This window comes from Ochotona princeps, chromosome 2 (assembly GCF_030435755.1).
Source record: "Ochotona princeps isolate mOchPri1 chromosome 2, mOchPri1.hap1, whole genome shotgun sequence".
NCBI lineage: Eukaryota > Metazoa > Chordata > Mammalia > Lagomorpha > Ochotonidae > Ochotona > Ochotona princeps.
In genome coordinates this window covers 57,936,204-57,949,071 of record NC_080833.1, presented here as the reverse complement: position 1 = coordinate 57,949,071, position 12,868 = coordinate 57,936,204, and the positions used below count along the sequence as shown (strand labels likewise).

The 12,868-nt window shown below is 39.3% G+C and overlaps 1 protein-coding gene across 1 annotated transcript in view; it reads right to left on the bottom strand.

Moving 5' to 3' along the window:
• LRRC7 (leucine rich repeat containing 7) overlaps nt 1–12,868 on the bottom strand; it is a 470,136-nt gene that overhangs the window by 131,286 nt on the left and 325,982 nt on the right. The window contains exon 11 of the mRNA XM_036494635.2: nt 8,283–8,355. Within this exon, the coding sequence (XP_036350528.2) occupies nt 8,283–8,355 (73 nt within the window). The remainder of the gene's footprint in view (nt 1–8,282; nt 8,356–12,868) is intronic.

Genomic DNA, 12,868 nt, shown 5'->3' with positions numbered 1-12,868 from the left:
GAAAAAAATGGCCGACCATGGAGGGTTGATGTAAGGGGGAAGGCAGAGAGAGAGGGCCAAAAAGTGCCAGAAGAAGGAGCAAGTATAGTTAAAAATAGTATAAGCAGGTGTGCGAACCTCCCAGGACACTGCGGAATCAACAAGATCCACGCAATCGGGAGAATCAACCAAAAATAACAACAACAAAAAAGCCAAGGCAGCGCTCGGCGGCTCGGCTTAGTGGCGTGGCTTGTCAGCTCGAAAAGGGTGAGTTAAGAACCCAGCAGGGGAAAGGCCAGCGGGAATTTTAACCAGAGGGAATACAGGCAGCTTTAGGAAATTGTTGCACAAAGCCCCTCTAGTGGCAGCTAGAAACTGCAGAAGTGCTGAAACCTCTAGCACTGGTGGCGATATTAATAACCTTGGCAGGACCCCGGCAAAGACAGAGACGGCTACCTAGCACACACTCCCCCATAACGAAACGCCATGGTACCGGGAGGGTGCCATGACCCAGAAGTGCAGTAGCCGGCAACTGCGGCAGCGAGGGTGAAATCCCCAGGATCACAGCTAATCTAAATTCTGGGCCAACCCATGCCGGGGGAAAGAGGCAGTGGAACGGGGTCCGCCAGATCCCGTGCCTCAGACAAAAAAACAAAGCAAAAAAAAAAAAAAAAACAAAAAACAAAAAAACAAAAAAAACCAAGAGACCCGGGCGCCTAGGCGCTGAAACCTGAGGTGCTGAAACCTGAAACCCAGAAGGGAAACAAAAAAACAAAAACTCCCTGGTCCAGAAGGAAAAGAAAAACCTAGGCCAGCAAGACCTCAGGCCACCCCACTAGGTGGCAACAGAGGTCAAGGGTGAGAATCCAGCAACACCTTGGGCCACAAGTATGGGACGGAATAAGAGAATTAGTGAGGTAGAAACAGCTAGCGCCACCCCAAAAAGCCACAATAAAGCCTGGTCAATCGCAGAGATTACAGATGAAGAAATTGAAGACGTCTCTGATAAGGAGTTCAGAAAAATAATTATAAAACTCTTCAGAGACAATGAAAAACGATGGGACGAGCTCAAAGACTTCAAAAACCACATAATCACAGAAACAAAATTACTCAAAAACGAGATCCTAGACTTGAAGAACAAAGTTGAGAGCTTAGCCAACAGAATTACAGCAGCATAAGACAGGATATCCGACTTGGAAGATTCCCAGAATGAAAGCAGGCAGATTATTAACCAACTAGAGTCACAACTACACAAGGCAACCAAGACGATCCAGGAGATGAACGACAACATCAAGAAGTCAAATATCAGAATCATGGGGCTCCCAGAAGGAGTGGAAAGAGAGACAGCCATACAACCAGTACTTGAGGAAATTATGCAGGAGAACTTCCAAAATACCTGCAACATGAACCCAATCCAAATTCAGGAAGGCCAGAGGACTCCCCACAGGGTTGACCCAAAACGATCCTCCCCAAGACACGTGGTAATCAAGTTACCCTCCAATGAATGCAAAGAAAGAATCCTAAGGTTAGCACGAACCAAAGATAAGGGGCAGGACCATCAGAATCACTGCCGACTTCTCAGAACAGACACTCCAGGCAAGAAGGGAGTGGAACAAAATCTTTCAAGTACTGAAAGAGAACAACTGTCAACCAAGAATACTCTACCCAGCAAAGATTTCATTTGTATATGAGAACGAAACTAGATACTTCCACAGCAAAGAGAAATTAGAAGAATATGCCAACACAAAACCAATTCTACAAAATCTCCTTAGAAATGCGCTACTCCCAGAGAAAAAGGAAGCAAGCCATAAGCAAGGATGGCAATCTGGGAGATCTCAATAAAGTCCATCCACAGAAACGAAAATCAATTACCAACAACCTCAAAAACACAGGCATATGGCATGGCAAAGTTATAATTTCTCAATATTAACCCTCAACACAAATGGCTTAAATTCATCACTCAAAAGGCACCGATTAGCAGACTGGGTTAAAAATCAGGACCCAACTATATGCTGCTTGCAAGAAACACATCTAACCAGAAGAAACTCGAAGAAACTAAAAGTGAAAGGGTGGAAACAAATATTCCATGCCAATGGACGAGAAAAAAAGGCTGGTGTGGCAGTCCTATTCTCAGATGATATGGACTTCAAAGTAACGAACGTCAAAAAGGACAGGGAAGGGCAGTACATCTTCTTGAAAGGGAGGATCCAACAAGAACCAATCGCCATTCTTAACATTTATGTTCCTAGCCCGGATGCACCCAGCTACGTGAAACAACTACTTTTGGACTTAAAGGGAGACATAGATGAACATACGATAATTCTGGGATATCTGAATACCCCACTAACACCAATAGATAGATCAACGCAGCAAAAGCTCAACAGAGAAGCCACAGAACTCACACAAACAATAGAACAACTGGACCTAGTAGACATCTATAGAATATTTCATCCTAAGGCCACAGACTACACCTTTTTCTCAGCAGTGCATGGCACCTTCTCCAGGACAGACCACATAATAGGACACAAAGCAAGTTTAACTAACTACAAAAATATCAGAATCATACCATGTACCTTCTCAGACCATCATGGAGTGAAACTGGAAATCAACAACTTAAAATGTCCCAGGAAACACATAAATTCCTGGAGGCTGAACAATATGCTATTAAACGAACAGTGGGTCAGAGAAGAAATTAAAGATGAGATCAAAAAATTTATGGAAACCAATGAAAACTCAGATACAAAAGTCCAAAACTTATGGGACACTGCCAAAGCAGTGTTACATGGTAAGTTTATTGCAATTAACGTGCACGTCAAAGCCCAAGAAAGGCAACAAATGCAGGAATTAAGCACACACCTCCAGGAACTGGAAAAGCAACAGCAGAAGGACCCCACAAACAAGAGGAAACAAGAAATTATCAAAACAAGACAAGAACTAAATCAGAAAGAAATTAAAAAAAACCATTCAGAAAATAAATGAATCAAAAAGCTGGTTCTTTGAGAGGATAAACAAAATAGATACCCCACTGGCCCGATTGACAAAGAAAAAATAAGACAAAGCAAGAATTAGCAGCATCAAAGATGAAAAAGGCAGCATAACAACAGGCACTACTACCATTAAGGAAATAATTAGAAATTATTACAAAGAACTATATGCCAACAAATCCGATAACCACTTGGAAATGGAAAGATTCCTAGACTCCCACCACTTACCAAAACTCACCCCAGAAGCAACAGAAGACCTGAATAAACCCATTACCAAATCAGAGATAGAATCAGTGATTAAAGAGCTCCCAACAAAGAAAACCCCAGGCCCAGATGGTTTTACCGCAGAATTCTACAAAACATTCCAACCAGAGCTAACCCCAATCCTTTACAAGCTCTTCAAAACAATAGAAAAGGAAGCAACTCTTCCAAACTCATTCTATGAAGCCAATATCACCTTAATCCCCAAACCGAATAGAGAATTAACAGAGAAGGAAAACTACAGACCGATCTCCCTGATGAACATTGACGCTAAGATTCTCAACAAAATCCTACCCAATAGAATACAAAAAAACATCAGACAGATCATCCATCCAGACCAAGTAGGTTTCATCCAGGGAATGCAGGGATGGTTCAACATAAGGAAATCCATAAATGTGATACATCACATCCAAAAACTGAAAAGTAAAAACCATATAATAGTATCAATAGATGCAGAAAAAGCCTTCGACAAAATTCAACACCACTTCATGTTAAAAACCCTAACCAGGGTGGGGATAGAAGGAAAAATCCACAATATAATCAAAGCAATATATGAAAAACCCAATGCCAGCATCATACTAAATGGAGAAGAACTTGGATCCCTTCCGAATGAGATCTGAAACAAGACAAGGCTGCCCACTATCACCACTGCTATTCAATATAGTCCTAGAGGTACTTGCAGAAGCCTTAATACAAGACAAAGAAATCAAAAGAATCCAAATTGGAAATAAAGAAGTCAAGCTTTCACTATTCGCAGATGACATGATTCTTTACATAGAAGAACCAAAAAACTCAATACAAAGACTCCTAGAACTCATACGAGAATTTGGCAGAGTGGCATGATACAAGATAAATGAACAAAAATCAACAGCCATAGTGTATGCAAACGGCCGCAAGATGGAAGAAGATCTAACCAACAAGCTACCATTCAAAATAACAGAGAAAAGAATGAAATATCTGGGAATAAATTTAACCAAAAGCGTAGAAGACGTTTATGAAGAAATTTACAAAACACTCAAAAAAAAACAAATAGAACAAGACCTCAAAACGTGGAACAACATCCCATGCTCCTGGATAGGCAAAATTAATGTCATCAAAATGTCTATACTACCAAAAGCAATATATACATTCAATGCAATCCCAATCAAATTACCCACAGTATTCTTCACTGAACTGGAAAAAATGATACACAGATTCATCTGGAAACAGAAAAAACCACGAATAGCCAGAACCACTCTGAACAACAGGAGCTTAACAGGGGGAATCACAGCACCGGATCTATGGACATACTATAGGGCAGTGGCTATCAAAATAGCCTGGTACTGGCACAAAGACAGAGAAGAAGATCAGTGGAGCAGAATAGAAACAACAGATGGAAACCCACACAGATACAGTCAATTAATCTTTGACAAAAAGATAGACAACAATCCAAGCAAATGGGAAGGTCTCTTCAATAAACGCTGTTGGGACAACTGGTTGATAGCCTGCAGAAACAAAAAGATAGACCCACATCTCTCACCATACACTAAGATCAAATCTAAATGGATAAAAGACCTAAACCTACATCCAGAAACCTTCAGACTTTTGGAAGAAAATGTTGGAAACACACTGCAACACTTAGGAGTAGGCCCTGCCTTCCTAAAAAAGACTCCAAAAGCAGTAGAAATCGAGACCATAATAAACAATTGGGACCTCATCAAACTAGGAAGCTTCTGTACAGCTAGAGAAACAATCAACAAAGTAAAAAAACAACCTACAGAATGGTAGAAGATCTTTGCACACTACATAGGAGATAGAGGGCTGATCTCCAGAATATACAAAGATCTCCAGAGAAACCAAAACACCAGAACAAACAAACTGCTCAAGAAATGGGCATGGGAAATGGACAGACATTTCACAAAAGAACAAACCCAAATGGCAAACAAGCATATGAAAAACTGCTCAAGTTCTCTGACAATAAGGGAAATCCAAATGAAGACAACAGTGAGGTACCACCTAACTCCAGTAAGGATGGCACACATACATAATACCACCAACACTTGCTGGCGAGGATGTGGGGGAGAGGGAACCCTTCTCCACTGCTGGTGGGACTGCAGACTTGTACAGCCTCTATGGGAATCAGTTTGGCGAATACTCAAACAACTGAAAATCAACATACCATATGATCCAGCAATAGCACTCCTAGGGATATATCCAAAACATCTACACAAGAAACCAACATGCACGCCTATGTTCATAGCAGCACAATCTACAATCGCAAAAACCTGGAAGCAACCAGAATGCCCATCAATAGAAGACTGGATAAGAAAGCTATGGTTCATCTACTCTTTGGAATACTACTCAGCTATTAAAAAAAACGAAATGCAGTTCTTTGTGGTCAAATGGGCCCGACTGGAATCCATCATGCTAAGAGAAATGAACCAATCCCAAAAGGTTAAATACCACATGTTTGCCTTAATCTGAGATGAAAAGATGACAACTTGGAAGATAGTACCTGTATATTGTAATATTAGTGCAATCTCTTAACAACCTGTATCCAATGCAATAAGATAATGCGATATAATCTATAAACCAACAATTAATGTCAGAATACTTAAGATCTACATCGAAAAACTGTAAAACCTACTATACCCTCAATACGCTATGTTAATCCGTAATGGGGGGAGGGAGTGCAGAGAAGTCTTTCAGGACCATAAAAAGAGTGAGGAAAAAGTACAACATAGCCGATCAAGATCAAATCTAGTAATTCATAGACAACAGACTGAAAGCGGCAGTAAACAATAGCAAAACTACTATACCAATGCATGAGGGGGGGTATCGGGTACGATCCTGACAACCTCTTAACAGGAGGTCATGTGTGTGGAGAAGGGGGCACTCCAGAGTGGAGCAGGTGGTAAGGAGGAAGCTTGGATTCCAACCATGAAGACTCCCAGACCTTCACCACAAACTATTAATACGAGCAACAAGGACTATATCCCAACTGCCAAGGAGGCCACAGGGAATTGGATGCCCTCGGAGGCCGAGTACTCTGAGGTCACCCACCCCCAACCGGAGCTTCCGCAGGGGATGGAAGAAGTCCAAACACTACCATGCAGAAACCAACGTCATCAGAAAGACAACCAGAAGCCCTGAGCGGTCCGCAGAAACAGAAGAACAATAAACTTCCTTCGGGACCAGGGAGGAGAGCTTTCTCTGGTTTGAGCCTGGCTCCACCTCTGCACCCCCACCCTCCCTCACAATGACCACCGGGATCGCTTCGAAAACCCCTCACAGCAAACAAACAATCATACAAACTAAAAAAACCTAAAATAAATAGACAAACAACAAAAAGTAGAGCTTGGAATCTGACAGGAAAGAGCTGGCGTGGATTGGCTCATGCCTCGCTGGGTGGGACACAAAGATTAGTCACTCCTCACCATGGTGTTGAGGATTTTCCTGCACACCACCCCCAAAATGTTCTGCACCTTAATTGTCGACAAATGTCTTGTTAGAGTTACAAGCCAGTCTACATTATCCTAAAATCTGCCAAGATCAGCAAAATTAGACTTCAACACAACAAACGGCTAAATACTAAAATGAAATAGACACGAGACAGCTGAATGTTACCTTATAGCCATTTTAAGGTATATAGCAGCCGGTCCTGTATAAAAAACTAAAATTGAAATATCAATGAGCTAATCATAGGTTGTGGTTAAGAACCTGCTTTTTTTTTTTAACATACTGGTTACTCAAAACCATGTCAATTCCATAATGTTGCAAATTGCTGTTGATGTTATATTGGGACTCTTAATTGACTGGGATGATATTCTACCAGCTCTAACTTCGGACCAGAAAAGGTCTCCCCAAGAAACTGTTCAACCCATCTGGACAATAAATAGCAGGATTCTATGTTTGGTAAACATTTGCAAGGAAAGAATCTTGATTGAATTTGAACTGTAATACTGCATCAAGGTGGAGGAATCCAACATGGGGGAGGGGAGGTGGAAGGGTGGGGGGATTCCCAGAACCTATGAAACTGTCACATAATGCAAAATAATTAATAAAAAAGTTAACTATGTCAAAAAAAGAATATATGGTGTACATACTATTCAGCTATAAAAAGAATGAAGTCCTAATATTTGCAGAAAAAATTAGAGAATATCAGTGTAGATGAAATAAGTCAGATATAGTAAGTAAAATACAGCATGTTCTTTCCTATTTGTTCAAACAATAACTTAAAGAGAAAAAAATACCTGGGTGTATCAGTTTTGGACCAAATATAGAGTTTTGTCAAGTTTTATTTTAAATACTCGTAAAACATTTTTTTTATATGAGTGATGCTAAACATCTTTTTCTTTAATATGCATGTCTAACCATTCCCTATTTTTCTGTTGGTCTCTGGACTTTTTGTTTTTTATTTGATGAATTCTTTATTCAGTAGAGACAATAATCTCTTGAGTATAATGTAAGTTAGAAATATGTTATCTCAAAAATAAACACAATCATGAATTAAATGTTAATCACAACATAAGTTAGAATAAATTTGCCAAGTCAATGCAACATATTTTATCCTTTAAAGGCAATGTTAAAATTTTCATCTTGAAAGTAAGAACAAAACACTAGTCAATAAAGATGTTTCTCTTTAACTTGTTAACATATATTAAGCTTTTGTAAGATCAAATATTACTAACAGTTTAATAGGAACATATTCATCTTGAAGAGCCTTATAGAAAGCTATTTAACTTAGCAAAAAAAGAAGACTTACAGGTGAAATTAGTTAAAGACATTAAACTAATAGTATTGAAAAATATTGACAGGAGTAAATTTAAAGGATTCTATTATGCCTATGAGATTCCTGAATAACAGTTTATCATGACATTACATTTTTGGATGGTGTTCATACAACAATCAGATATAAAATTAAATTGAAACATACACATTAGATACATATATTGATAAAGTATGGTTTAAAGTAAGTTAATGTAACAGCAAGATTATTGGCATCTATAGCAGAAAACATTTTAAACACTCACTATATCCTTTTCTGTTAAGCGTTTTGTACAAAATGCCGGCACTTACTTTCCAATTGTATTGGGTAACATTGTAAGTTGATTATCATCTACTTTTAGAGTAGTTAGTTTTTTCAACAGTCCTAAAACAGAAAAGAAGATCTGTTAATAAGTGGATTTATGGTGAAAATTTAATAATGAAGAAATGAAAGGAGTAGTTGCAGTGATGTTTGGCATGGTAATTGGCTGTTTTCCTATATGAACCCAAAATGACGTTTGTATGTTGCTTAAGTGTGAACTTCTAGCTGTGAAAAATGAAAGAATATCAGCGCAGACAAGCACAAAACACAGGGTCAACAGCTGGACTGACTCTAAAATTGATACAGTTTCCTTTCCTGTTCTTCAGCAAATAGACCATTTGATTTCTTTTCAATCCAGTTGTGATTTAACATTTGATTAACTCCTGAGCAATAATACCATAACATTACTGTTTCAATATAAGTAATAACCAAGAAATGACTACTAAGGCATTACAAGGCAGAAGTTACAATCATAGATTCAGAGAATTGCAAATATAACCTCATACTGTTCATGAGGACACTGCTCCTTGACTATGATAGTAAGTAAGCAGAAAAACTTGCAGTTACAGCAGACTAAGCAAAACCAGGCAACAACTGAAATCACAACTATCTAGTTTGCCTTGTTTGAATCATGCCCCATGCCTTGCTCTTCTATGGTTTTAATGGTTTTATGGGTTTAATAACCAGGGTAACTGAACAGCTGCCTGTGGCATAATCAGCTTGAAGTTTTATGTGGGCCAGAGCTGTGGTGCTGTGTGTTAAGACACAGCCTCTGATACTGGCATCACATAAATACGGGTGCCAGTTGGAGCAGAGAATGCTATACTTCTCCTTGAGTCCTCTGTTAAGGAATCTGAGAAAGTAAGAACGAAAGCCTGAGTACCTAGACGCTGCTTCCCACATGATCCAACTTATTGTGAACCCTTTGGGAGTGACCCAGTGAATGGCAAATCTGGCCTCTTCCTCTCTGTGCTGCATTATGCCTTTCAAATAAACAAATAATCCTAAAAAAGGTTTGTAACTTAGTAAAATCTTGCCTACCAGTGGACACAGGGGAAGACTCACTAAATTTTGGACTTGATTGCAAGTGGCAATTTATTCAGTGTTTCTAGTCTTACCCTAAGAAGATAAATAGTGCTCCTTAATACTCTGTAATAATCCTCCTTCATATTTTATATTTAAATATTTTAGCTAAAAATATTGCTAACTTACAGTCACTAGTTATTTAGGAATAATAATTTACCGAATTAATTGCTTGCTACTACTTATTTCCTCTTTTTTAAACTTTTGAACAGTATATATTTTTAGTTTTTTAAGATTTACTTATTTTTCGGCCCGGCAGTGTGGCCTAGAGGCTAAGGTCCTTGCCTTGAACACACCCGGATCCCATATGGGGCCGGTTCTAATCCCGGAAGCTCCACTTCCCATCCAGCTCCCTGCTTGTGGCCTGGGAAAGCAGTTGAGGACGGCCCAAAGCTTTGGTTCCCGGCTTCGGATCGGCACAGAACTCGGCCATTGCGCTCACTTGGGGAGTGAATCATCGGAAGGATGGTCTTCCTCTCTGTCTCTCCTCCTCTCTGTACATCTGACTTTGTAATAAAAAATGAATAAATCTTTAAAAAAAAAGATTCACTTATTTTTGTTGGAAAGGCGGATCAGATTTAAAGAAAGGAGAGACAGATTTCCATCTGCTTGTTCACTCCTAAAATGGCCCCAGATGGCCAGAAATGAGCTTAACAGTTCTGAAGGCAGGAGAAAGGAGCTTCTTACTCTCCCACAAGCATGCAGAGTCTGAAGGCTTTGACGCATTCTCTACTGCTTTGCCAGGCCACAAGCAGGGAGCTGGAAGAGAAGTGAAGCAGCCGCAACAAAGATTAGCACCCATATGGGATGGCGATGAGGATTTAGCCATTGAGCCATAGTTCCAGGCCGATAATGCACATGTCTTAAGAGATTCATTAAAGATTCTCTTAGTCGTGAAATATTCTAAATGATCATTTTTAGGTCCTCATGTGTTTAGCTGGTTCTAGAAATTCAATCTGCCTTATATTATCCCTCAGTATTTGAAAAATATTGCTTCTTTGTCTTAAATATATCATTACTGCAAAATGATTAGTTTTATGTTTTTTATGGATGAGCTCTTTTTGCTCTATGACAGTTTTATGATTTTTATTTTCCTTGCAATTTTGTGGCAGAGAGCCAAAAGATATATTTATTATATTTATGTTTTTTAGCATTGCATGCATTTAAATAATAAATTATTACTGTCTTAATTAATGTTGAAAATGTTATTAATGTTTTGCCTCTGAATCTTTCCCCTTTGCCATTGTTTTTTTGTATTTCTAAAATTTGTATATTTGGTGAATATAATTTCCTAAGATTGCACATTTCACTGTGTTCTTTATCTTAACTAATCTTTATAGTTTTGCATTAAAATATTTGCTTGGCCAGGCATAATGGCTCAATTGGATAATCCTCCCTTTACAAGTGCCAGCATGCCATATGGGTGCTGGTTCCTGTACCAGCTGCTCCACTTTCCATCCAGCTCCCTGCTTGTGGCCTGGGAAAACAGTGAAAGAAGCAATGGAGTATGGCCACAAACCTTGGGACCCGGCATCCACACGGAAGACATAGAAGAAGCTCTTGGCTTCTGGCTTTGGATCACCTCAGCTCTGGCCATTTGGGGCCTTTTGAGGAATGAACCAGGAGATGGAAGATCTTTGTCTATTCTTCTCTCTGCAAAATCTGCCTTTCCAATAAAAACAAATACATCTTTAAAAAATAGATCTCTGTTTGCTGGAATAACCTATTCAAAAGTCTATACAAGATAATAGGTTTTTATATTTACAAATAATGCCTTGGTTTATTGGCTGGATTAGCAAAGTTGTCATTGGTATAAAAAAGGAAAATTTCTGGGCCCAGTTGGTTGGTCTAGTGGCTGGAGTCCTCACCTTGCTTGTGTGGAAATCCCATGTGGGTGCTGGTTCTTATCTCAGCTGCACTACTTCCCATCCAGCTTGTGGCCTGGGAAAGCAGTAGAGTAAGGTGAGGCTTTAGCCACTAAGCTGTTATACTGGACCCCAAAATAAATAAATCTGCAAAAATATATTTTATTGCCTGTTCTGTTCTTTAGTATTGTCTTCCAATGCACTAAGTCTACAGCTGTCAATCCACCTGCATCGCAGTTGACACATTTTGGAATACTTTATTGTTCAATCTAGTTCCAATAATCTTTTAAAGTTACGAATTTACATTTTGACAAATTACATACTTATGAATAAAGAGTGACATTATCATGTACATATGCAGTGTTAATTTGTTGAATCAAACTAATTATCAAACCCACCACCTGGAATCCTCATAATTTACTTTTTCTAGGTAACTGTCACTTTTTATTGTTGATTGATATCATCCCATTCTTTTCAAGGGTTCCAAAAAAATTAGTTATTTTTTTGGAAAGCAGTGTAACAGAGAGGAAGAGAGGGATAGAAGAAAAGACAGAAACATCTTCTAGCTGTGTGGTTTATTTTTGAAATGGCTCCAATGGTCAAGGCTGTGCGAGGCTGAAGTCAGGTTCCTGGAGCTTCCTCTACAATCCCATGTGGGCATTAGGGCCTAAGCACATTACTCAGCTTCTGCTGCCTTCCCAGGCACGTTAGCAGGGAGTTGGAATGGAAATGGAGCAGCCTGTTTTCAAACCAATACTCATGGAATGCCAGTGTTGCAGGCAGGAGCTTAACAAGATGGGTCACAATTCTGCCCCCTATATCAAGGACCTTTAATTGTGCTTTCTCATAATCAGTGATTCTTACTCTCATCTCTTAGTTTTATGTTATAAACAATTATTCTTGCAAATGTTCTTTTTATCTATTTGAGGAACAACACATACTTCAGATCACTTTTGTATTATGTGAAAACTGTATTTCCCTTGCAGTACCTTCTTTCTGGTTGAATTCTGGGTTACCATAATTATATCAGTTTTGCTTTGAAGTTTTTGTGGCCTCATTGTTTAAAAAATATAACTTTATTTTTTATGTTGTTTGCATTGTTGGTAAGGATGCATGTCCATGGAGACCACTGATTAGCCTGGGGAGGACTGAGGCATGGGAAACAGTGAGTGGGAAAAATCCTTCCAATTTTCCTTTTCTTCCCTTTTCTCCTGTAACTGGGGAGGAGGTTGAGAGAGAGGGATGAGTTATTGCCAAGTGCCAAACTACATCAGTACCTAGGGATGGGGCATGTCCATTTGATGTGATATTAGAAATCCCAATGTGGAGAAGAATGTTCTGATGGTATTGCTTGAGTGATTTTGATGGTTCTGAGATGCTGTTGGTCTCATTGTTCCAAGGTTGAGAAAATCCTTCCGAGGTCCATTGGCTGACAGAGTCTACCCTAGTTCATCCACCCCCCAGACACTTGCTGCCAAAGTTTGTCCAGGAGAGTTGTCCAGCCTATTCTGCTCTCCATCTTTTTACATGACACTTGCTGTTCTTCACAGGCTAAAATGAGCTGGGCATCATGTCCCCATTATGCACCTGGTTATGTTGTCCACTGAATAGGCATCAGCAATCAAGGA